The sequence below is a fragment of the Furipterus horrens genome, unplaced genomic scaffold, assembly GCF_987537825.1.
Source record: "Furipterus horrens unplaced genomic scaffold, mFurHor1.1.pri manual_scaffold_2, whole genome shotgun sequence".
Lineage (NCBI taxonomy): Eukaryota > Metazoa > Chordata > Mammalia > Chiroptera > Furipteridae > Furipterus > Furipterus horrens.
This window is the reverse complement of record NW_028327172.1, coordinates 210,871,228-210,893,722: the sequence shown is the minus strand read 5'-3', so window position 1 is coordinate 210,893,722 and position 22,495 is coordinate 210,871,228. Positions and strand designations below refer to the sequence as shown.

Genomic DNA, 22,495 nt, shown 5'->3' with positions numbered 1-22,495 from the left:
ATATGGGTAAAAAGACCCTAAAGAAAATATTAGTTATTTTTCTTTGTAGCTATGTGTTAGAACCTGATAATATTATTGGCAACCCGGGACCAAGTTGTAAAGCCACTTGTATAGAAAAGGTCTTCAGGCACCTACCTGTCACAGCCTTCTTACTATCTTCATTAAAGAACAGAATATAAATATATTTACCCATATATGCTAAATAGCCAACTCCTGACTTTTGTATGAGGTATTTATATAATGCTTTATAAAATATATATACCTGAAATTTTATGTTCCAAATACAGTTTTTAACACAAAAATTATTCACTTTTCTTTCTAAATCATATTTTGAATGAGTCTGGGGGAGCATATTGTTTAAAGGAGACTTTTAAAAAACATAATGAATAATAATTTAATGGTTACTGATAAAGTTATAGCAGAACATACCCCAGAAATTCACATAGAAACATTTGTAGGAAAGTGAGTACGCCCATCATTGTTTGGCACAATGGCAACAGATTGGTTATTTCCATGACAGAGAATAGGAAATGTTTCACATGGTTTAGCTCCATCTGCAGTCAGTTCTATTTTTGGTAATGTAGAAACTTGGAATCTGAGAGTTGTCCCAAAAATAAGTGGAATAGCTCTTTAGAAGATTCTAAAATTCCTCAGGTATGAGATAGTTGGAGAAATTTTCTAAATAATTGTGTTCAAGCCCAGGAATGAGATGGAAATCTAAGATGCTGTGAACATATATTTTCACTACTTAGTATTGAGTAGCCTCAGCCAAGAACATAACCGCTGAGAACATAAACTGGTTATGGTGTCATTAATTTTCTCAGGTTAAGAATTATGTGCCACATTATGAGTTCATTTTAATTCGTAATTTGACTTTAAAGTTGATGAGAATAGTTTTATTTGCTTTATAAATGTTTGACCCTCTGCAGCCATGAATGAGATGCCCCAAAGCAAATTTATACTGGATTCCTATGATGAGACCATGCCTAGGCATAAGTAGGAGGCCCAGCTCCTGAGATCGTGCCGTGAAGTGCTTCGGGGCCTATTGATCATTTCCAGGCTAATACAGCACTAAAGACTTACAGGAATTCACTCCTTTATAGCCTGTTTTTGATAGCTCTATTAAAATCCCTATTTTATTGGTCTGATATTCCACAGTTGATGTCCCATCTCTTTGAGACCTTGTTCTTTTAAGGCCTTAATAAGTCTCAGAAGACTTAGATAACAATTCTAAATGACACTTCCACCTCTACACTCACCCAAAAATAACAATATAGGTGGGTAAGCTCTATGTAAATTAAATCCAGAGAGTGGGGCAAAAGCAGGTTTATAGTTGTTTGTGTGGAAAATAATAGAATAATTAATAAATAATAATACAAGAATAAATTGAGTTTCATGTGTTCAACTGTAAACCTCCGTTTGCCCCACCCTGTACATGCACACATATGTAATCGTATATGTGTAATTATATATAGACACATAAACCCTGTATGTGTATACATACAGGCAAGCTGCATAGGTCAGGTAAGTCTGTAGAGCTGTGAGGTAATTAGTGCCCATGGTCAGATTAAGTCTGCTGTAGATTATGTAGCTAAATAAAGAGTAGAGGGGCAGATTGGCAGATATGCAAATGATGTTGGTTTCTATAAAAGACTGATGAAAGCCTTGTAGTTTTTTACTTCCTGAACTGTAAATGACTAAGAGAGTTGACTAGTTTATCTCCTTTTTTATTAATAGAGGAACTAATGCTATATTCTCAACTTGTAGACATTTATTATTAAAGCCTTAGTGTAAAATTTAAAATATATTTTTGAAAACTTCAATAATAGAATATATTTAATGAAATGAAATGTTTTCTTTTGGTCCTTAAGTTTCATACTTTTGGGGAGGTGTTTCTGACAACTTGTAATATATATTTTGATTTGCGATTTATTCAGTTAAAACACTATGAACATGAAATAAGATGTGAAATTTAACAATCATTTTTGGTTTACTGCGTTGGTTTTCTATATTAATTCCAGGGTACAAGTATTCATTGTGTACTAAAATGTGGGGGACAGAGTTCTTTAAAAACAAGTTGTGAGTTTTATCAAACTGGTAATTTCTTCATGAAAAATAAGTTGCAGTATCTTTTCTTCATAAGGCATTATATAAACTAGTAACAGATTAAAATACCTTACTACTTTATACTTTTACAGTATTTAACATACCTACTATTCTAGGATGATGCTAATAATCATTTGTATCTGAATCCCTTTTACCCCCAAAATAGAGACATAAACACTTTAGATACCTGTTACAAAGTGTATTAAAAGAATAGAAAGCATTATTAGCTATAGTATTATCATTAATAGTTTCTTCAACTAAGCAAGTTTGAATGTGGATTGATTTCTTTACTGTGTCTTCCAGTACTTTTTCCATGCAAGGTTTAGTACAATGTGAATTGGATCTGAATAACTACTATTTGGACTATATATGCTATGTCACTCTTTATAATAAGTAGAAAATAAGGATTTAATTCAAATTGTTCCCATTCATTGGAAAAATTATTTGTGACGTTATTTAAGGATAAAGTATTACAGATTCCTATCGTGATCTGATGAAAGAAATTATTTATTCCTGAACTTTAACATGAATGAGAATAAATTACATATTTCCTGTTAATTTCACAGTTTTTATACTGTTGAAATGAGATTTGTAATAAAAGTGCTCTGTAAATGGTAAAACACCATGCAGATGTTTTAATTGACATTATTATAGCTCTGAAAACAAAGTAGCTCTGATTTCCAGATGCCCACATAGCTTTTCATATCACAAATATTTGTATATGTGGGCTTATTTTTAGTTCTGACATTTTACAATTTGTCCTTTGTTTACATGCAGCAAGGAGTTATGGGAGAAGACGAGGTAATTCATTTCTGTTTGCTATGGTATAATTATTTCTAATTGGGTTTTGCTGATCAATGTTATATTAATTATCAAAGATTGCTTATGAAATGTCTAAAAACTCACAGAATTGTATTTTGATTTGAGCACTTGTTGTCAAAGTTTTGAATCCTAAATCTTAATTCTTAAAGAACATTTCATACTAATACGGCTATTTAATAAAATTATCCTTCTTAACTGTCCAGATTTTAACTATTTTTAAAATGGAACTGTCATTTACAGTTTGCTTAAGAAATATGTTTAATAAATATTAATGAAGGTGACATGCAATATGATTTTCCTACTCTAAATCTATAATTGATTGTCTTATCTATGGTATGTAATTTATGTAGTTCATTCGTTTTATGTTTGACCCAGTTGAAAATAACAAATTAACACTGATATATAGAAATCATGTTGCTAATATTTCTGTTTTCTAAGAATATAATCCTTTCCCCCCCGACACCCCCCCCCACCACCACCAATACACACACACACACACACACACACACACACACACACGCACGCGATTTCTCTCTTCCCCACAATAGTCTTCCCCTTAGGGTTCTTCTTATCTTAAGAAAAAAGCTAGGACTGTGTGGTGCTCAACTATTAAACTTTCTAGGAAAGCAGCTGACATTTTCTGCGACTTCAACTTTCTCTTTTTTTTCATGTGCAAAATTTGAGATGAAGAAAAGTCAGTGGTATGCGAAGAAGCCAAAGTAACTTCATACTACTAGATTGTTCTTAAATGAGCGATAGTCACGATACTCCTATAGTTACTATAAGTGCCAAACTCAATAGAAAGTATTCTCCTTGACCCCTAAAATCTCCCCTGAGCCATGGAGGATAGACAGTAATAACAGTGACTTTTGATAAATGTTACATGTGTGCTCTGGTGCTTCAGCTTTTTGTCTAGTCATGACTGCGTGTACTCTGAAAACACACAAAAGCACTGGCCGCCACTGAAGGCAGAAACTGGTAGTTTGTGTTCTTAAGTAGTATTTCCAGTTTTATATTTTACAGCATCTGAAATGCTTAGCTGAATTTCTTGATTTTTTGTTTTGTTTTGTTTTCTAAGTAAAAAATTAGAGCTACAGAAACTTAAAAACTTTCCTAAGATTGTTATTAGCAACTGAAAAAGGAGAGGGAAAATTTAGAATTTTAGGGTCTATTTTCAGATCTATGGACCATCTCATTTCACTGTGCTGTTTTAATGTGGAACTTCAATGCTCTCTTGGGCGAAAAAAAAAACACATACCAACTTGTGATTTTAAGGTATTTCTGAAACTACAGAGCAAATAAGGATTTTTCTTATACACTTTTCATCTATTAATATTAGCAATTTATGTTTAATTTCATATACTCCAGTGTACATCATAATCTAGGAAATTCGTAGGAGGAGGTTAACAGAAAGTCACATTATTTATCTTCTTTCATCTCAGTTCTATAATTGTAGAATATGATTGTAATACTAAATAGGAACTTGCTACTGTTCCTCTCTTTCTCTATCCTCTGGGAGCCATAAAGATTTCCTCTGCGTCAGGGCTGCCTCCCCGCATTGGAAGAAAGAAGACACATGGCTTTAAAGTAGACCTTCGTTGGGATAGAACTAACAGCTGTCACACTTACTTAGCTGAATTTTCCTCTCCCATTATATGGCATTGCTAATTTTTTTAGTTAATACTCTGTGAATAGTAGGAGTCTGCTTTTAAATTTTTCATTTTGATGTGGTCAAATGAAAAGCATAGCCATTAGAAATAGATACTGAGAGATTGAATTTGAATTTGAAAGTAATAAAACATTTTTGAAGAACGTACCAAACCAATAACACAGAAAGGTCTAGAAGTAAACTGGTTCTCTTACTACTTTTTACTCATTTTCCCCCTTTCTATATTGTTTCCATACCTTAATCATCCTCTATGAGAAAAGGATAAACCTGTTATTAGGGCACAATATTTTAAAGTGACAAATGTGCCTTATAGTTTGATTCTACGTTATTTGAAGAAACGTGCATGAGTAGTGATTCTGTCTCATTAAACAGGAGATGATCAAGAGAGATCAGTCCTGGACCTACCTTTTTTGCTTTGGTAGTTTTTTTTATCCTTGCATTAAATAAAAGTCACACTGTAGGTTCTTTACCCTAATTGAAGGACTGCTGGATCTTATAAGATGAGAAGAATATTCCTAATTATGTTTGATTAATGTAATTTGTGTCTTTATGTTTAGAACAACTTTCAGTAAATAAAGAATAGGATAATACACTGGGATCAGAGAACAGTGCTTAGTTTCAAACTATAAATTGACTAATTTGTGCACATGTTTTCTTTTTCTCTCCTGCTTCTCCCAGTTGATATGCTGGGAAATGTCTTTATTCTGGGCTTCCAGAATAAGGTTAAAATATGCAAAGTCAAGGCTATTTAGGCGTATTACCATAACCACCGTAGATTAGGATCTCATTGAAATTTTAATTATAACTAATCTTGTTACATTATATTAATTCTTACATTTTCTATTTGTACCTTTTCTTACTGCAAAACTTTGATTTGCCTTTTGTGTGTATATTAGGTATGTTTACACACATGCATGTGTAAATAGTTCTACATTTATTAAAGATTAAAAATCCATGACTTAAAAACAAACTTTCCACAAAGAAATCTTTAGGCCTAGATGGCTTTACTGGTGAATGAAGCAGTAAAGAACAAAGAACAGCAGTTTTACAGAACTATTCAGTTCTATGTTTATTTATTCAGTTATATATCTATTTAGTTCTGTATATCGTGTGTGTGTGTGTGTGTGTGTGTGTGTGTTCTTAAACCAGTTTTTAAAGGTTGTTTAAAGGTTATTTCCTCTAGTTGTTTAATTTATTAGCATAAAGTTGTTAAAATATTCCCATCTTTAGCCATTTAATGCTCATGTTTGATTCTGCGTTGATTGAGGTCCCCCTTTTCATACCTAGTATTGGTCATTTGAGTTTTCTTTCCTTCCTGATGAATTGATGAAATATATCAATTTTGGCTTTATTATCTTTCAGTTAGTCTGTTTTTTATGTCATTGTACTTTTTACTTTATCCTGCTTCATGTTTTTAATTTGTTATTCTTTTTTCTGTCTTTTTATGGCATAAGCTAGAATTATTTATTTGAAACATTTCTTGTCTAATATACATTTAAAACTATATATTTTTCTCTAAGTATATACATTTTCCTCTAAGTAGGTGGCTTTTTCTATATCCCACAAATTCTATTTTGTGTTTTTATTATCATTCAGTTTCACTCTTTTGGGGTATAAGAACCTGAAAATATATCCTACTTTCAGAGCAAAAAATAAGAAAGATAATTAATTTTGGTTGAAAACTTGTAAATATTCTAATTCAAATCAGATTTTAATCAAATTCTACTTCTCTCAGTACATATGATTTTACCTTTATTGCCAGTCATTTTCATACACTAAATATATACATGTATAATTCTTAGGAAGTATGTTTAAAATATACTGTACATGGAAAACATAGTTATTTAATGGTTCCCCTTTTATAATCAACTTAATTTGGAGTATAGGAAAGGATAATTGGCACTGTAAAAAGTAATATTTTTGTTGGTGGCATTTACTCAGTTAACTTCTTTTAAATAATTATAGTTTGTATAGCTTCTAAAAAGAAAGTGATCATTATCTTTTAGCAATGAAGATTCTTGTTAGTATGGCTTGTGTGTGATATGTTCTTAACCTTTTTATTAGGTCTGTTCAGCTGAACTTTGATTAATATATTACAGATATTTGCTACTTTACTAATATTTTATTTATTATAGTTAGAACATTGTTATAGTTAGTAATAATGAAGAATTGTCACTGTACTTATAATTTTACTTACAATATTATAGTTAACAAAAAAAGTTTGCCATTTTGAGTCACCTGTGTATCTGCTTATATATATAGCGGTTTCCTTAGTCACTGCATTCATGGACCCTGAATATTTATATCTGCATTTTTTCTTGTGATAAAATCTGTTAGACTTTATTGTATTTGTGGGAACTGCTAAATTTGTGTGTGTTAGTACACTTTAAAGTGAAAATTTTTCCAAAGTATTGCATATCTGAAATAACTGTAAAATTTGATTATCATTTTTTAATCAAAAATTAGTGTGTATGTTGCTTTTCTACCTCATATTATTTCTTTTATAAATATAGAATTATTCATTGTGAACCACTTATTCACAATTAATATTGTTTTTAATAGATCTTGATGAGGTTCATTTTGTTAAGTAAAATAGTTTTATTTTGAAGGGTTTTCTTTCCATTGGTCACAAAGAGTATTGCCATTTGTTTTTTATTAGTGCTTATTTCTGATAGCAAAGGAATTGGGAGAGTTAAATTAATATTCACAAAGCTACTCAGTAAACATGAATATCTTTCAGAATAACTTATTGAAATTAAGTTTGAATCTGGAATAATTCTTGTTTCTTATACTCGGTATGAATTCTTTTCTTGTTTTATGTCTTACAAGCCTCAAATTATTATTTTCAACATCTAGCTAGCTATAGTTCACAAACATGTGTCCCCCTCTCTGTCACCCCAACCCCAGTTCTCTGCAGGTGACACATTTCAGACTTCCTTTGCTTAGATCACTTGCATCATTATATGTCATATTTTTCAAGATGATAATGACATTTATGTTGGATATTTATTACTTTGTATATATTAAGGCACATGCCATATATTTATCATATACATTGTCTCCTCATTCAAAAACAAAATACTTCATTCCGTCTCGTAGGAAAAACAACCTGTCTACATTCTTATTTTTTTCCTTTTTTAATAAACTTCTAAAGAAACATCTTTTGATATCTGTACCTTAGAAAGCTCTACATGCATTGTGACTGCCACCCAAGTTTATTAAAACTGATACTTTCAAAGGTCATGCATGTTCTCAAACACAGTTGTCATTTTAAAAAATTGTTATCTTAACACCTCACATTGTTACTTCGTTGCTCTTTTTTTTATTTTATTGCATTATTTTTCATTTGCACTCTGTCAAAACAATATTTTGGCTCTCCTCTTACTTTTCTTACCACTCCTTTCTCTGTCTCTTTGAATGTTCTATTTCTTTTTTTGTAAGTTTCCCAACAAACTATTCTCATTGTTTTTCTCTGGAGTTTTTTATCTGTGATATCACGAAGAACCTTAAACAATCACCTCTGTTGAGTTGGCTCCCTTTAGGGGTGGAGCGCCCCCGAAATATCGGGATTATCTTTTGGAGGACAGCAGACCCCTTGTAGTACAGATGTCACCCGCAAGGTGAGGGTTTAGGAACCCACCTGTATCAGTGTGCCAGCTGGCGTTGCTGTGAGAGGCTGCGTTCCGCTCCAGTGAATTTTTCTGAAGACTCGACGTGTTTGCCCATTTCATGACGGGTGATTTACAAGTGCACCTGCCCATACTGTGCTGAGTGTTCGGCAGTTTTTGACCAAAAAAATGTCATGACTCCTGAGCCCCACCCTCCCTATTCACCTGATCTCGCCCCAAGCAAGTTTTTTTTTGTTTGTTTCTCTGGATGAAAAAAGTCCTCAAAGGGAAACATTATGCCAGTGTGGAAGAGGTGAAACAAAAAATGGCAGAAACACTAAAAGGCATCAAAATCAATGAGTTCAGAAATGGTTTTGAGCAGAGGAAAGAATGTCTCCGTAGGTGTATTGCATCAAATGGAGAGCACTTGAAGGTGACTAAAGTTTAAACATGTAAGAATAAATACTCGATTTTTCACGAATAAATTCCAGGGGTTTTGGGACTCCCCCCTCATATAGGACTGATTTCCTTTCTCCACTTCATTTGCAGCCTTCATGTATTTCCTTTTGAATATCCTATCAGCTTCTGAAACTTCACATACCTAAAACATTTCACCTCTTATACCAGTTTCTGGTCTTTACTGTCCTCACATTTAATTAATGATCATTACTGTTCATGTTCTGAAGTCTCCTTTTGGTTCCTTCCCTCCGTTCTTTTTTCTCCGTTTCATTTCCCATATACAACTGTTTTTTCCTGCTGTAGTTACGCCTGCCATCTGTCCTCCCTGGGTTTTCTGAAGGACTTCTGATCTGCTCATTTCCACCTACTTTAACCATACATGCTAAGATAAGTCTTCCTAAAGCACAAGAAAAAAGTTATTGTCTTGCTTGAACCCTCTGTATTGTTATTTTCTTCACTTACTAAATAAAAGGTCTCCTTCAGCCTGGCATTCAAGGCTGAGTACTCTTGATTAACCTCAAAGTGCATTTCTAGCCTGACTACCCTATTTCTTAAATAAATTTATTTATTCTACTTTCTCTTATGCACACATCACCTTCATTTTTTTAAGCACGTGAATTTGTCATTACTCTGTTTATGCTTTAATTCATCATGTTTTAAGATCTGAGATTCAGGTCATATTTGTTCTTATATTTTAGGTCGTTCCTCCCTCTTTCCAATCGATGATGGCTTGCTGGATGATGGTCATAACGATCAAGTTGGGGTTTTAAATTCTCCCACATGTTACTCAGCGCATCAAAATGGAGAACGAATAGAACGCTTCTCTCGGAAAGTTTTTGTTGGTGGTCTTCCTCCAGATATTGATGAAGGTAAGTTGATGATGTGGGCTTAAAAAAAAAAAAAAACCTAAAATATAATGTGAATGGGGTATGGAATTTTTTACCTCTAGAGATTTCCAGTTAGAATAGATATCTGGCTCTGTTTTGTCACCTGCTGAAATGTGGAGCTAGTTGAATAAATAACTTTTTTAAAGTGGATTTCTTTACAGTATGTTATAATGCATATTGCTACTATGATCATTTTTTAATAAGATATTCATACTCTAGGTGATATCCCACTTATATTTTTAAGTATAGAACATATTATTTGTGGGAAATCTGCTATTCTCTTTCTCAACTAATAGATGGTTCAATGGTTCTATAAACTGATCGATTATTCTGCATATTAATCAGTATAATAAGGTTCCCATGGGATGAAATTACCTAGAATGCATATTGGATTTGATATGTGTTTCAGTGAAACTACCTGGCATGTGTCAGACACTAGTATGATTTTGTGACTATTATAGATTGTCATGTGTTGTTTCAGCATTCTTTTGTTTTTCTACAAGATCTTAACTTATCAAGCAGTAATGGATTCCGTTATTTAATTTAACATAATGTTAGCATGTTTTTCAAACCAATGATATTTAAGGTTTGGTGTACTATAAATTCATTATTATCCATACAATTTTATGTAAAATTTTAAAAGTCACACTGAATTCATTATAAGCGAATGTGCTACTTAAAAATGAATTTATTTGGACAAAATAGCTATTTCTATATATAATTTTAATGATATTAAATACGTTTTCAGTGTTTATATTGTAACTTAGGCTATTTGATACTTTTAAATATTAGATCTTTAAAGTAATTTATAAATATGTTTTTAGAACGAATCATTAAAACTAATTCCTAATAGCATATTATTATTCTTTCTTAAGATGAAATAACTGCTAGCTTCAGAAGATTTGGACCTTTGGTAGTAGATTGGCCTCATAAAGCAGAAAGCAAGTCCTATTTTCCACCAAAAGGTAAGGGTTTTTATTATTAGTATTTGCTAGATAATCAATTATATATGAGCAAAAGAGACAGTATCAATTACTTCATTTTTTTAAATTGAGCATGACTACTTCTTTATATAAAAATTAATAGTGTAATTTGTAGAGTCTGGTAATACGTATCGAGTGAGGTAGAATGGTCCAGAGAGCTAGTCTAGACCTGCTGTGCTTCCTCTGCAATGATTTGATGATTTTAAAGACTCGTGTTTCAGTACTTTTCAGTCTAAAGTGTCATTTCAAGGAACTTGAGTACAGACATATAAAAAATGCCTCTCGACTCAGTGAAATTAAGATCTGTGTGAAGCGATGCTAAATTATGAACCTATGAGTAGTTTAAATATTGCAAGCTTTAATTAAGTGTTCCAGATAACACAGATCACAAGAGAGCAGTATAGACTCTGTTGGTGAGCTCACAAAGAGGAGAAAGTATCTGGGCAATGAACACCAAATTATATCGAGATAAAATGTGAAGAAAAGACCTGGTTGTGTTAGTCACTGATTTCGGGGGTACTGCTGCGGCTGATCACCAGACTACAAATCACAAACCACACTAACATGCATCTGAGCAAAGAAGACCACCGTCAATGGGGGAGGAAGGGTTCCCTGGCCACAATGATGAGGGAAGGTGGAGAGAAAGAGCTGAACGTTGCTCCAGTCAGATTCCTAATGGCAGATTCTCTGAAGTGAAAGGGGGGCGGGGGGAGTTTGAAGAACTAAGACTTTAAGTATTACTGAAATACAATTTTTGAAAAGAAAAAAATTATTATCCTCATGGCTGAGTGAATTTTCAAGCCTAGAAAAGACTCCAATAGATCTATTAAGTGGTCTGACTTTGGCAAATCGTAGTTTTTTGGGTACAGTTATAGTTAATTGTAGCCATTGCCGAAGATCGATATTCACAAACCTTGTTCTTTCAAGCATTTTTGTCATTGCTTTAATTCATCCAGTTGGTAATGCTACCTTGTAATTAAGGCAGGGACTTAAGCCCTCGGATACCAGGCCACACATGTATGTACATTTCCGTTGCAGTGAGTGAGGTTCGCCCCATGTGAATATTACTTGATTGCTCTAACAAGTTCTAGAGAACTCTAGATGGTGTGGTTTGTGTTGGTAAATGTAATATTTAATGGCTTTCCTTCGCAAGCTCATAGCTTACCTGCCATGTTGCTTAATTAATTTTTGTGGTGTAAACATTACTTTCCTAATAATCACAAAAATAAGTAATATCAAAAATATAGAATATAAAATGTTTTAAATTATTATGAAAATTATATCAAAAAATTACAAAAATTAAGCAGCATTACAAATATTGACTTTAAAATACTACTGTAGTAAATTAACTGTTTTGTAATGATATCCTTTCTATCATTACAAAACAGTTCTAGCTTTCAAATGCTCGGCTTTTGTATCAGAATCAAAGCCTTCACTTAAAGAAAACCAGTCTTCATTTTTTAAGTTTTTCAAGCATATTTAAAAATTTTCTAGCAACTGAAATTTCTAAAATATGTTTCTTAATCTTGCATATGTACCTTTGGAAGTTTCTATTTGTGTAGGTTGGTCTGATGTGTTATTTATGCCACCAAATAATGTGACTTTATTAAAATGAAGTACTTCTGTGTCACATCACACCTTTGTGGCAATAAAAGCCATTGTTGGCAACAAGCCGTGTTTTTTTGAGTCTATGTAAAGTATAACCTCGTACTTCCCATTGTTCAATGGGACAGATGTGCATGGACTGCTTGATGGCTTCATATTAGGACTAGATTACAGTGTTCCGTGTTTACGCAAAAATCTTGTCAAGGAAAGGGATATTTTTAGGTTATTTATAGTTATCAACTGCTGGGAATAATCACATAATAGTCTACTTGGAGTGTGGGTTTTGATGCTTTATAATGAAGTCTGCTCTGCCTGCTAGATGCATAATTGATTAAAGATTGACAATTGGTTGTTACAAGGAAAGGAGGAAGTACATATTTCCCAATGATACAGGAATTTAAGCAAGAGCTTGGATTTATTTTACAAGCCTAAATAGTCTCTAGACTGAAAAAATTGTACATCCAAGTTGAGACTTGATTTACAAGTTTTCACCCATCCTAAAGGCAACTACCTGTTCGTTGCAGCCTCCCTAAGATAGTTTTCTTAGTATCATTTGGAAGTTGTCAAGTTGACTCTGGAATTTGCCCTCTACTTATGGAAACTCCTGGGCCTTTCTAAGTGTGCTGTAGCACACGCTCTGGATCTTCTTACCCTGAAGGCGCTTACAGGAAACTTCAGGTCCTAATATGCTCAACTGATCAATCCTTCCAAATTGTGGGAGGTGGGACTGACCTGCATTTTAATTTATTCAGCCAATTACTTGCTTTTGTGACTGACTTCAAGTAAATAATTAACCACGTGATACTTCAGTACATACAGTACCAGATTAATTTACTGAGTATGTTTTTGTGTTTATTCCATAGGATGTCGTGTTCTCCTATAAAAAGTACAATGATTCTAGCCTTATTTGATAGTTTTCTTTTTCCTTTAAAAAAAAAAGAACTTTTGTTTTCTAAACAGTAATGGAATTTGGGGTGTAATCACTTACTTTGACATTGCCTCATTTTTCTTGGATATCACAGGCTATGCATTCCTACTATTTCAAGAAGAAAGCTCAGTTCAGGCACTAATTGATGCTTGTATTGAAGAAGATGGGAAACTCTATCTCTGTGTTTCTAGCCCAACCATCAAAGACAAACCAGTAAGTAAACTCTACATGCGCTCTAAGCTACAAACACAAGTTCTTCAAAAACTGTTTTGAAATAATTGTTAGTGGAAAACAATTGAATCGCCATGTTAAGAGCTCAGTTTTTAAAAATTTGGATAATTTCTATTTCCTAGATAAAAATAATAATAATTTGTTTCCAAATCCAGCTATCCAAAAATGAAAAAAAACCACTGTTAACTGGCACAAAACATCATAAGCTATAAAGGGAATTAGACCTGATAAAGTAATGTCTTTATCATCATAGGTTCAGATCCGTCCTTGGAATTTAAGTGATAGTGATTTTGTGATGGATGGTTCTCAGCCTCTGGATCCCCGAAAAACAATTTTTGTTGGAGGTGTTCCCAGGCCACTAAGGGCTGGTAAGTAGAATGCTAACAAATTACGTGTTTTTGTTTTTTAATCATTTAAACATGAATTAATGATTTCAGTAAACATTTGGTAGCTACTGTGTTCATGGCACTATTGGATAGGTAAGAGGCAGATTCTTTATGCTCCAGCAGATGCTAGCTCTAGAATTCTGAGACAGATTCTGAGAACTTTTTTTGAAACCATCAAGTAACTGGAGAATTAGACACTCATCTGTCGATACTAATAGCTAACTCCAAGCAGACGCTATAAGAAAAACCCACTCATACTTCTGACCTCTTAAGTGTTACTCGCTAAGATACGAGAGTTGGGGTCTGTTTATTTTGAGTGGGTTGATTCTGATATCTGAAGAAGAAATATGGGATTTAAAAAAAATAGCACTTTTAGATAAGTGAGTGATAAACTCATGTTGTCAGTAACCAAGTACCAGACATTTACTGGAAGATGTCCTAGAGGGACAGAATTACAGATGTAAATGGCAACTGTACAAGCAAGTTTCAGGACCCCGTGTATCCTGTGAAGTGTAGTAGCCCCTCCCATTACCGAGAACATCCTCTTCCAGCATGGGAGATGCAGGTTTGAGAACTATTCACACATGCAAGTACTAATAGAATATAACTGCTATGAAGAAAGACTAGAGAGGATAGAAGAGCATGTGGCGCGGGAAGGTGATATACTGTTATTTTAAATATACTTGTATTTGAACTGACGTCTAAGGATCCAACAGAAGTAGTAGGTTGAGGGGTGGTCGGGAGGGTTATAAGGAGTTTTCAGGTAAAGGGAGCAGCATATTCAAAGGCCTTCAGAGGAGAGAAGCAGAATACAGTATTCCCTCACTTATCGCGGATATTACATTCTAGACCCCTCGTGACAGGTGAAAATCCGTGAAGCAGGAACCTTACATTTATTTTAGCATTTATATATATTTTAAGGCTTTATAAACCCTCCCTCACATTTATAAACTGTTCCCAGTCCCTTATTAACCTTTCCCGCACTTTTATAAACACTACTTATGTTCTTAAACATATTCTACTCTTAAACCTACGTAACTTTAACAACATACGTATACAGGACCGCAAAATCCCACGATATAGCGAAAAATCCGCGATAAATAATTAAATATTATATTTTTAAAACTCCCGCGATACAGTGAGGCGGCGGTAAGTGAACCGCAATATAGAGAGGGACCGCTGTATCCTAGAGGGACTGGAAGAAACCCAAAGTGCTGCCTAGTGGTATAAGGAGTGGGTGGAGAGACACAGAGAGACATTGAAAAAATAAGCAGCAGTCTGGACATACAGACCTAATAGGCTAATTTGGTCCTTTTGCTCAGAGCACAGGGAGACCAATGAAGAGTTTTTAATAGGAGACAGAATCGCATTTGCATTTTTGAAAGATCACTTTAGCTAATGACTCATGGGAGTAGATACTGGTAGACCAATTTAGGTGCCTATTACTGTGGTCCAGGAGACAGGTATGGTGGCTTGGATGAGTGGTGGTCGTGGAGAAAGAGCCAAGGGTACAGATGTCATTAGGTGAATGCAAAGGCTGAATTTCAGCTTTCAGTGTTAAGCCACTAGGTAGATAGTGGAACCTTTTACTAATTTAAGGAACACTGGAGAAGGAGCAAGTTGGAGGGAAGGTTTGGGTATTGGTTCTGAAAGCTGTGACACATGTCTGAGCTCCCAAGTAGAAATTTCAGTTAAGCCATTGGTGTCTAATAGAGGTACCTCTGACTTTCAAAAGCTTGATTTACTTTATTCTACTTCACTTTAATAAGACTCCTACATTAGGGCCTGTTTTAGCTAACCAAAAAATACAACAAGGATTTTTGCTTTTAAATTTTCCTAATATTTACAAAAGTTTTTGTAGGGGATCCTCTACTTTCAGATAGCGAGGGAAACCTGCCATTTAAAGAGAACTACACTTGCTGCTCTTTTGCAAATAAATTTGGTGGGGGGAGGGATGAGAAGCAAAGAGATAAGATCATTGCCATGATCCAGATGAAAGTTGGAACGGGATGTTAGTAATGAAGATGAGGTGATTAGATTCTAGATATGTCTTGAAAGTCAAGTTCACAGGATTCCACATGCAGGTGGAGAGAAAAGATGAAGCCAAGGGTCCTGACTTCGCAGCTTCCTCTTTTCCATTGCTTACTAACTGAATCAGCAAAAAAACAATCATTGGGGCAGGTTTAATGGGATGGTGGGAGATCAGGACTGCCATTGTGAATACACTGAGTGTTGCAGTGTCTGTGGAATATCAATATGAGTCATCCAGTAGACAGTTGCATAGACGAGTCTGGAGTCCAGGGGAGAGGCCCAGCCTGGAAGAATGTAGGAACTGATGATAGATAGGTGGTAATTAAAGCCATGACATAGGATCAAGTCACCAAAGCCATGAGTGTAGGGAGAAATCCAAGGACTGAAACCTGGGGTATTCTGACATTGAAAAGCCAAGGAGTTGAGGAAGAACTAATAAGGAAGACCAGGAAGGAATCGTAATGAGGTAGGAGAATAATGTATCCTGGAAGCTCGATGGAGAAAATATTTTAAGGGGAAAGAAGAGATGAACTATGTTCAGTGCTGCTTATAGGTAGATTGACTATTAAACTTGACAGTGGGGAAGGTGACCTTGACATGAGTGATTGCAGTGTAATTAATGGGGTTAAAGTCTAATTATGAAGGGTTGAACAAAGAACGAGAAGAGAGGGATTGGGGAGTATAGAAAAAAAATTAGCAGTTAGGGGAGCAGAGGAATGAAGCAATCATGAAGAAGAAGAAACAGAGTTAAGAGTTTGTAAGGTGGGACAAATTCCAGCATATTGGGAATGGTCCAGTACAGAGAGAGAAACTGATGATACAGGAAGTTAAGGGAAGAATTGCCGAAGTATGGGTTGGCCAAAAGATTCATTTGTTTATGGCTCTAGTAGCACTTAGTTGTCTTTAATTTCATTTGAAATAATTTTATTAGATTGTATCGTGGCAGCTGTCAGTCCTATCAACATGTGTTTAAAAAAAAAATCAAAATCGGTGACTTTTTGTGTAGCCATTTTGATACTGAAGATGGAAGAAATTATGCAACATTTTCGGCTTTATTATTTCAAGAAAGGTAAAAATGCAGCTGAAACACACAAAAAGATCTGTGCAGTGTATGGAGAAGGTGCTGCCGCTGATCAAATGTGTCGAAAGTGGTTTGCAAAGTTTTACGCTGGAGATTTCTCGCTCGATGATGCTCCATAATCAGGCAGACCAGTTAAAAGTTGATGGCGATCAAATCGAGACAGTAATTGAGAACAATCAATGTTATACCACATAGGAAATAACCAACATACTCAAAATATCCAAATCAATAAAGTTATTGGTGAAAATAAAAAATGTGTCTCGCATTACAGAAAAAACAAGATGGACTTTTTGGCCAACCAAATAATTCTTCTGTAATGAGAACGATTGGTATCTAGTGTACAAGGGATAGGATTGGATGTAGAGAAGAGCATGAAACTGTATTTCCAATCGACTTACTTTAAAAAAAAAACACTTTTAAAAGTTGATTTACTGTGTTCTCTCACGTTTGGTGTGAACTTCTTTTCTCTTGAAGTGGAACTTGCCATGATCATGGATCGGCTGTATGGCGGAGTTTGTTATGCAGGGATTGATACAGATCCTGAGCTAAAATACCCAAAAGGTGCTGGTCGAGTTGCTTTCTCCAATCAACAGAGCTACATTGCTGCCATCAGTGCACGGTTTGTCCAGCTTCAGCATGGTGATATTGATAAACGTGTAAGTTGCGTATTGGGAAATCACTTACGTCCTGAAATAAGGTGTTGATGATAATAAGGAAAATAATGAGTTAATGTAATTCAAACACTGAATATTTTTATACTCCTTTAACTCTGAAATATAAATTTTTTCAATGTACTTTAAACTTTAGGTATAATATAAAAATACATAAGTGGCATTTTAAGGCATGTCAAAGATTTGTATTAGCCAGTAGGGTCTGAATATCCTTCTAACTATGGAGGCAGAGCTTGTTTTAAAGCTTGTTCTCTGGAGCTGGACAGCCTATGGTCCCATTTCCACCATTTGCTCTATAATCCTGGGCAAATTAACCCTCTTTGTGCCTCTTTTCCCTCACTCACAGAATGGAAAACGGTAACAGTATCTCCCTCACAATTATTTTGAGGATTAAATTAATTCACTTACGTAGCAGCACTGAGAAGAGAACTTGGTTCTAAGTGCTATTTAAGTGTTATTTTTTCTTTGTTATAAAATCTAAGATAAAGATATATTGTGCATATTTCTCTAAAGATAAACATAAGCAAATAAACTAAATATGCAAAGTAATTGTCCTAAACTTTAAAACACTCACCCTTTAGTAGCATTATTGGGTCATCCCAATAAGAACCTTTCGGAAGTCCTATAAATGCTAACCGAAACCCACCCTACTGAGTATTTCTTAGTACTGATTATTATCTGCAGTAGGGGGACGGAGTGAACAGAACTCAGTTGTTCATCTGTAAATACTTATACTAAAATCTGTGAATTGTTTCTATATAAACCTAAGCAAAAAAAGTATGTTTACGGTTATAGTACAGATGAGATATACTAAGACTATTAGGTAAATTAACTTTTATATATACAAATTAGTAGCTGTAACTTGAGTGGGTTCTTATTTTCCCAGTGTAACAGTGTCTCGAAGCTTCTTCTTGGAGGCTGCACAATAAAAGACTATTTGGGGGGCTGGGGAGCTGATTGACTACTGCTAATTGACTAGACCATGGACTCTGAAAGTGTTATCAATTTAAGTACCAAACCATACCATTTAGAAAAGAAGTACAGCAGAGGTTCAGTTCATACATGCAAAGTGGCTTTTCTGTTTGCAATTACTTAAAATACTGTGGAAAAAAATGAAGAGAAGAGGTTCTACTTTTATTCTGACACGCATATAAAATGTTTTTGAACTGGTTCGAACCTTAGAGTTTCTCTAATTCAGTGGTTTTCAGCCTCAGCTTCACATTAAAATCACCGAGGAGCTTTAGAAACACTTTGACATCTGAGTCCCACCCAGAGGTTCTGCTGTAAGGAGGCTGGGATGCGGCCAGGGCCCCCCAGGCGACCCGAGTGTGCCGCCCCCTTTAGGCCGCTGCTGTAGTCTAACCCCTACTTCTGCAGAGAGGGGATACAGTCGCAGAGGAAATGATTTGCATTGTATGTGTTTTCTAGTTGTCTAATACGCAGAAGCAGAAGGAAAAGATCGTTACATTGTCGTACCGCATACCTCTTTGTCTCCAAAGTAAGAGAGAAGGGCCAATGTTTGGGTCAGAGTGTTGATTCTTATATAGCAACTCAGATGCAGAACAAGTGAATTGAGAAACACAAGCCATCTTAAAAAGGCATTGAAATCACTAAGAGAAGTTTATTTATTTTTAGATATATGCTACTAAGGCATTATGGAAAATAAGAGGTGAAGAATTGATGAAACTATTTCACACATGCAAAAGTTAATTGTTAGAGATCATTACTAATCAGAAATAGATATCGATTATACTCTAAAATCATCAGTTTTAAATCCAGTTTTCTATCTTGGAAATCTATGATTTTGAGCTAAATAGCTTCATAAAATAATATCTAGAATTTAAAAATGGAAATAATTGACATCATTGTATTTGTAAAATTTTACTCAGTAGTTTGACATTAATTCTTGACACTTTCTCTTACATTTTATGAGGGGTTATGGAAGTAAAGTAAACAGCACCGAAATTATCTTCAGTTTGCTTAAAATCCATAGCAAGAAATAACCATGAGAAAGAAACCCAGAAAACATATGCAAATGTACCACTTCTATTCAAATATTTAGAGTTTCTACTTTGTGCTACATATTCTGCTGGGTACGAGGTACTGAGTATTGGGCAAATGGACACCCCCTGTGCTCACGGGATTTATCGTCGGATGAAATGAAATCCAGTAATTCCCATGCTCCCTTAATATGTTCTTTGGTAATAGTAAAGTTCTTCCTTAATTATAGTTACAATTAAAGTACTGCATCAAGAAATAACAGCCTGGCAATCAAGATAGAATTCATAAAGAGAAAAGATGAAAAAGATTGAATATAAAAAATCTTAGAATTTGTGTCAAAGATTATTTTAAAGATAAAAGGCGAATGGGGGGGGGGATAAAAATCCTTAACTAGTGAAGAGAACTTATAAATTTTAACTCCAGCAGGAAAATATACCTAAGATACATACAATTCCGAAAAGAAAAATGGTTAATACATGTATGTAAAATATTTTTATCTTAAGTCTGATTAATAAAATACAAATATAAACAACAATTAATTCCATTACCTTTCTATGAAAGTTTTGTTTTACTGTTCTTATCAACTTGTAGGTGATTTCCAGGTTGTTGTAATTGTTGTTATTACAAATAATGCTACAGAAAACACCCTTATATGTTTAATCTCTGCACACATGCAAGTATTTCAGTAGACCACATAGTAGAAACTGCTGGGTCACTTTTTTTACTGTAGGCAAGCACTACTTTATCTAAAACCAAGCTCTTCACATACTCACTTTTCTCTGCTATCCTCAGGAAAGGCTGAGATTTTAGGCTGCCTGCCACTCTTTAGTCAGACAAAGGTAGTAACTTCCATCTATGAAGTTATTACAAGCAAGAAAACAAGGCTATCTCAGCTAATAGAGGCTAACGCTGACTTACAGAGTATTTACTGTGTGCTGAGTGCTGTCTCAAATGCTTTACTTGCATAATCTAATCTTCATTCTATTAGGCAGGTTCCTTTATCCTCATTTAACAGAGGAGGCTAAGAGATTTAGCAATCAGACCTTACTTCAGGCTGACGGTTGTCTTCGGCCTTCACAGTGGGACTTTGACTTTCTATCTTATAAGTCCACAGAAGTCAAGGCGAACCCTTAATAAGATCACCTGCAGTTCTGGCTCTGAAGCAGTTGTTTACAAGCAAGGTACAACTCTCACCTGCAGCGGAGAAGCACCGTCGCAGTCGGTGGCTGCCAGGGCCGTGTCGTCTCCCAGGCGGTATTGGAAAGAAGGGAAAAAAGATGAAACAATCATGACTACTTGATATCCCTTTAGTTTTTTACTCAGAATCACCTCTGAAAATATTAACACACAGGTGCTTTTAAGATGTTACTTCAAGAAAGGCAAGGGTGGAATGTTTTGCAAATGCATTAGACTTTTATAGATTTGAAAAGCGTTTTCTGTCGTTGGAAAGTACAGTAAATACCATTCAGTTTATAGTCTTCTGAAGATTACATTACCAAAAATACAGAAAAATTACCAAATTAAGTGCTCATTTAATCGCACGGTCAATTATGAACATGGAACGTCATGTAAAAAGATGATAGTGCAAGAACAAAATGATTTTTCTAACCTCTATGGTAAAGTACTTCCCTGGGATACTGCCTACTTTCTCAACATTTAATACCGTTGGGGTTTTTTTCCAGCTAGAACACAGTTTAAATTATTACTGCAATGATTTCTGAAGCAGACTTAATGAGACCTTTTTCTCTCTTTTTCTAGGTAGAGGTAAAGCCATATGTGCTGGATGACCAGATGTGTGATGAGTGCCAGGGCGCACGCTGTGGTGGAAAATTTGCTCCCTTTTTTTGTGCCAATGTCACTTGCCTGCAGTATTACTGTGAGTTCTGCTGGGCAAATATCCACTCTCGTGCAGGACGCGAGTTCCATAAGCCGTTGGTAAAGGAAGGTGCTGATCGCCCCCGTCAGATCCACTTCCGCTGGAACTAAGAATAGCAAACCTGCCCCCGTTCAACAAGGAAGGAAAGGCTGCATGTGGCTTCCCATGTCTGAAAGATACTGACATGCAGAAGGAATAAGTGCGTTCTTCTGCTCTCACCCCGGCTGTCCATACACGCGTCTTTATCAGCAGCCAGAACACTACAAGCCTCTTGTTTTTCACCAAAACCCTACATCTCAGGCTTACTGATTTTTGTGATATTTTCATGTTAAAATAAAATGTTTTTTTGTATTTTCTCCAAGTTATTTTTATATGTAAAGTTAAAATTAGATATGAGAATGTTTTTGCGTAGGGGCAAACAGTCTGCTGCTATATAGTGGGTGAAGCGTGCACTTATTTCTAAATGTGGGTTTTTAACTTCAAGATCTGCCCCAGTAATTTACCAAAGGTAGCAAAATAATAGTGAAGATGGAATATGTCTGCTACAAATGCTTATTTTTATTGTTGCTATTTTCAGTGTATACATAAACTAAAATTAGGGTTGATTTTTTTGCTCTCCATTTTGACTTGCAAGAAATAATACCTCAAGATAATCTGATTTATTAGCTATTTTTAAACATTTTTAATCACAAGCTGTATTAGCTTTGCTGCTAGATAGGTGTTATGTGTAAATGCCACCTATTAATACGGGATTGAAAACGTTAGAGACACACTGCATTGCAGATGGAATGCAGGCAGCACAATATGGCCTAAACTGCCATAGTTTTAGAATGTGAAAAAAAATGCATGTTTACTTACCTGTGTACACCATATGCATGCACTAGAACTTTTAACTAACAAGAGATGAGGTATTGCAAATGTTCAAAAACGCTCTCTTGAATCTAGTTAGCATGAACAAATGATAAAAATTTGTTTAAAAAAAGCAAACTTGCATGCATTATTGTGACTTCAAGTTTAAAAAATTGTCCTACATGTGTATTATATGCAAATTAGTTTTAGATTAGAGAGTGCAGCCATTTTTGTGATCTGGTCAGTAGTGGAATTCGATTTTATGCAGACTGGATGTAACCTTTGTAACCCCTGTGCAATTT

The 22,495-nt window shown here is 34.8% G+C and overlaps 1 protein-coding gene across 5 annotated transcripts in view; it reads left to right on the top strand.

Moving 5' to 3' along the window:
* Window positions 1–22,495, top strand: part of CPEB2 (cytoplasmic polyadenylation element binding protein 2) — a 56,133-nt gene that overhangs the window by 30,909 nt on the left and 2,729 nt on the right. For 3 of the 5 annotated variants that reach the window (XM_090267063.1, XM_090267061.1, XM_090267065.1), the window contains 7 exons: window positions 2,884–2,907; window positions 9,363–9,533; window positions 10,427–10,516; window positions 13,162–13,280; window positions 13,552–13,666; window positions 17,271–17,452; window positions 21,227–22,495. The exon at window positions 21,227–22,495 is cut by the window's right edge and continues 2,729 nt beyond it. In XM_090267063.1, the coding sequence (XP_090123189.1) occupies window positions 2,884–2,907; window positions 9,363–9,533; window positions 10,427–10,516; window positions 13,162–13,280; window positions 13,552–13,666; window positions 17,271–17,452; window positions 21,227–21,454 (929 nt within the window). In that variant the 3' untranslated portion in view covers window positions 21,455–22,495. The remainder of the gene's footprint in view (window positions 1–2,883; window positions 2,908–9,362; window positions 9,534–10,426; window positions 10,517–13,161; window positions 13,281–13,551; window positions 13,667–17,270; window positions 17,453–21,226) is intronic. The other 2 variants (XM_090267064.1, XM_090267062.1) reach the window with 1 other exon arrangement.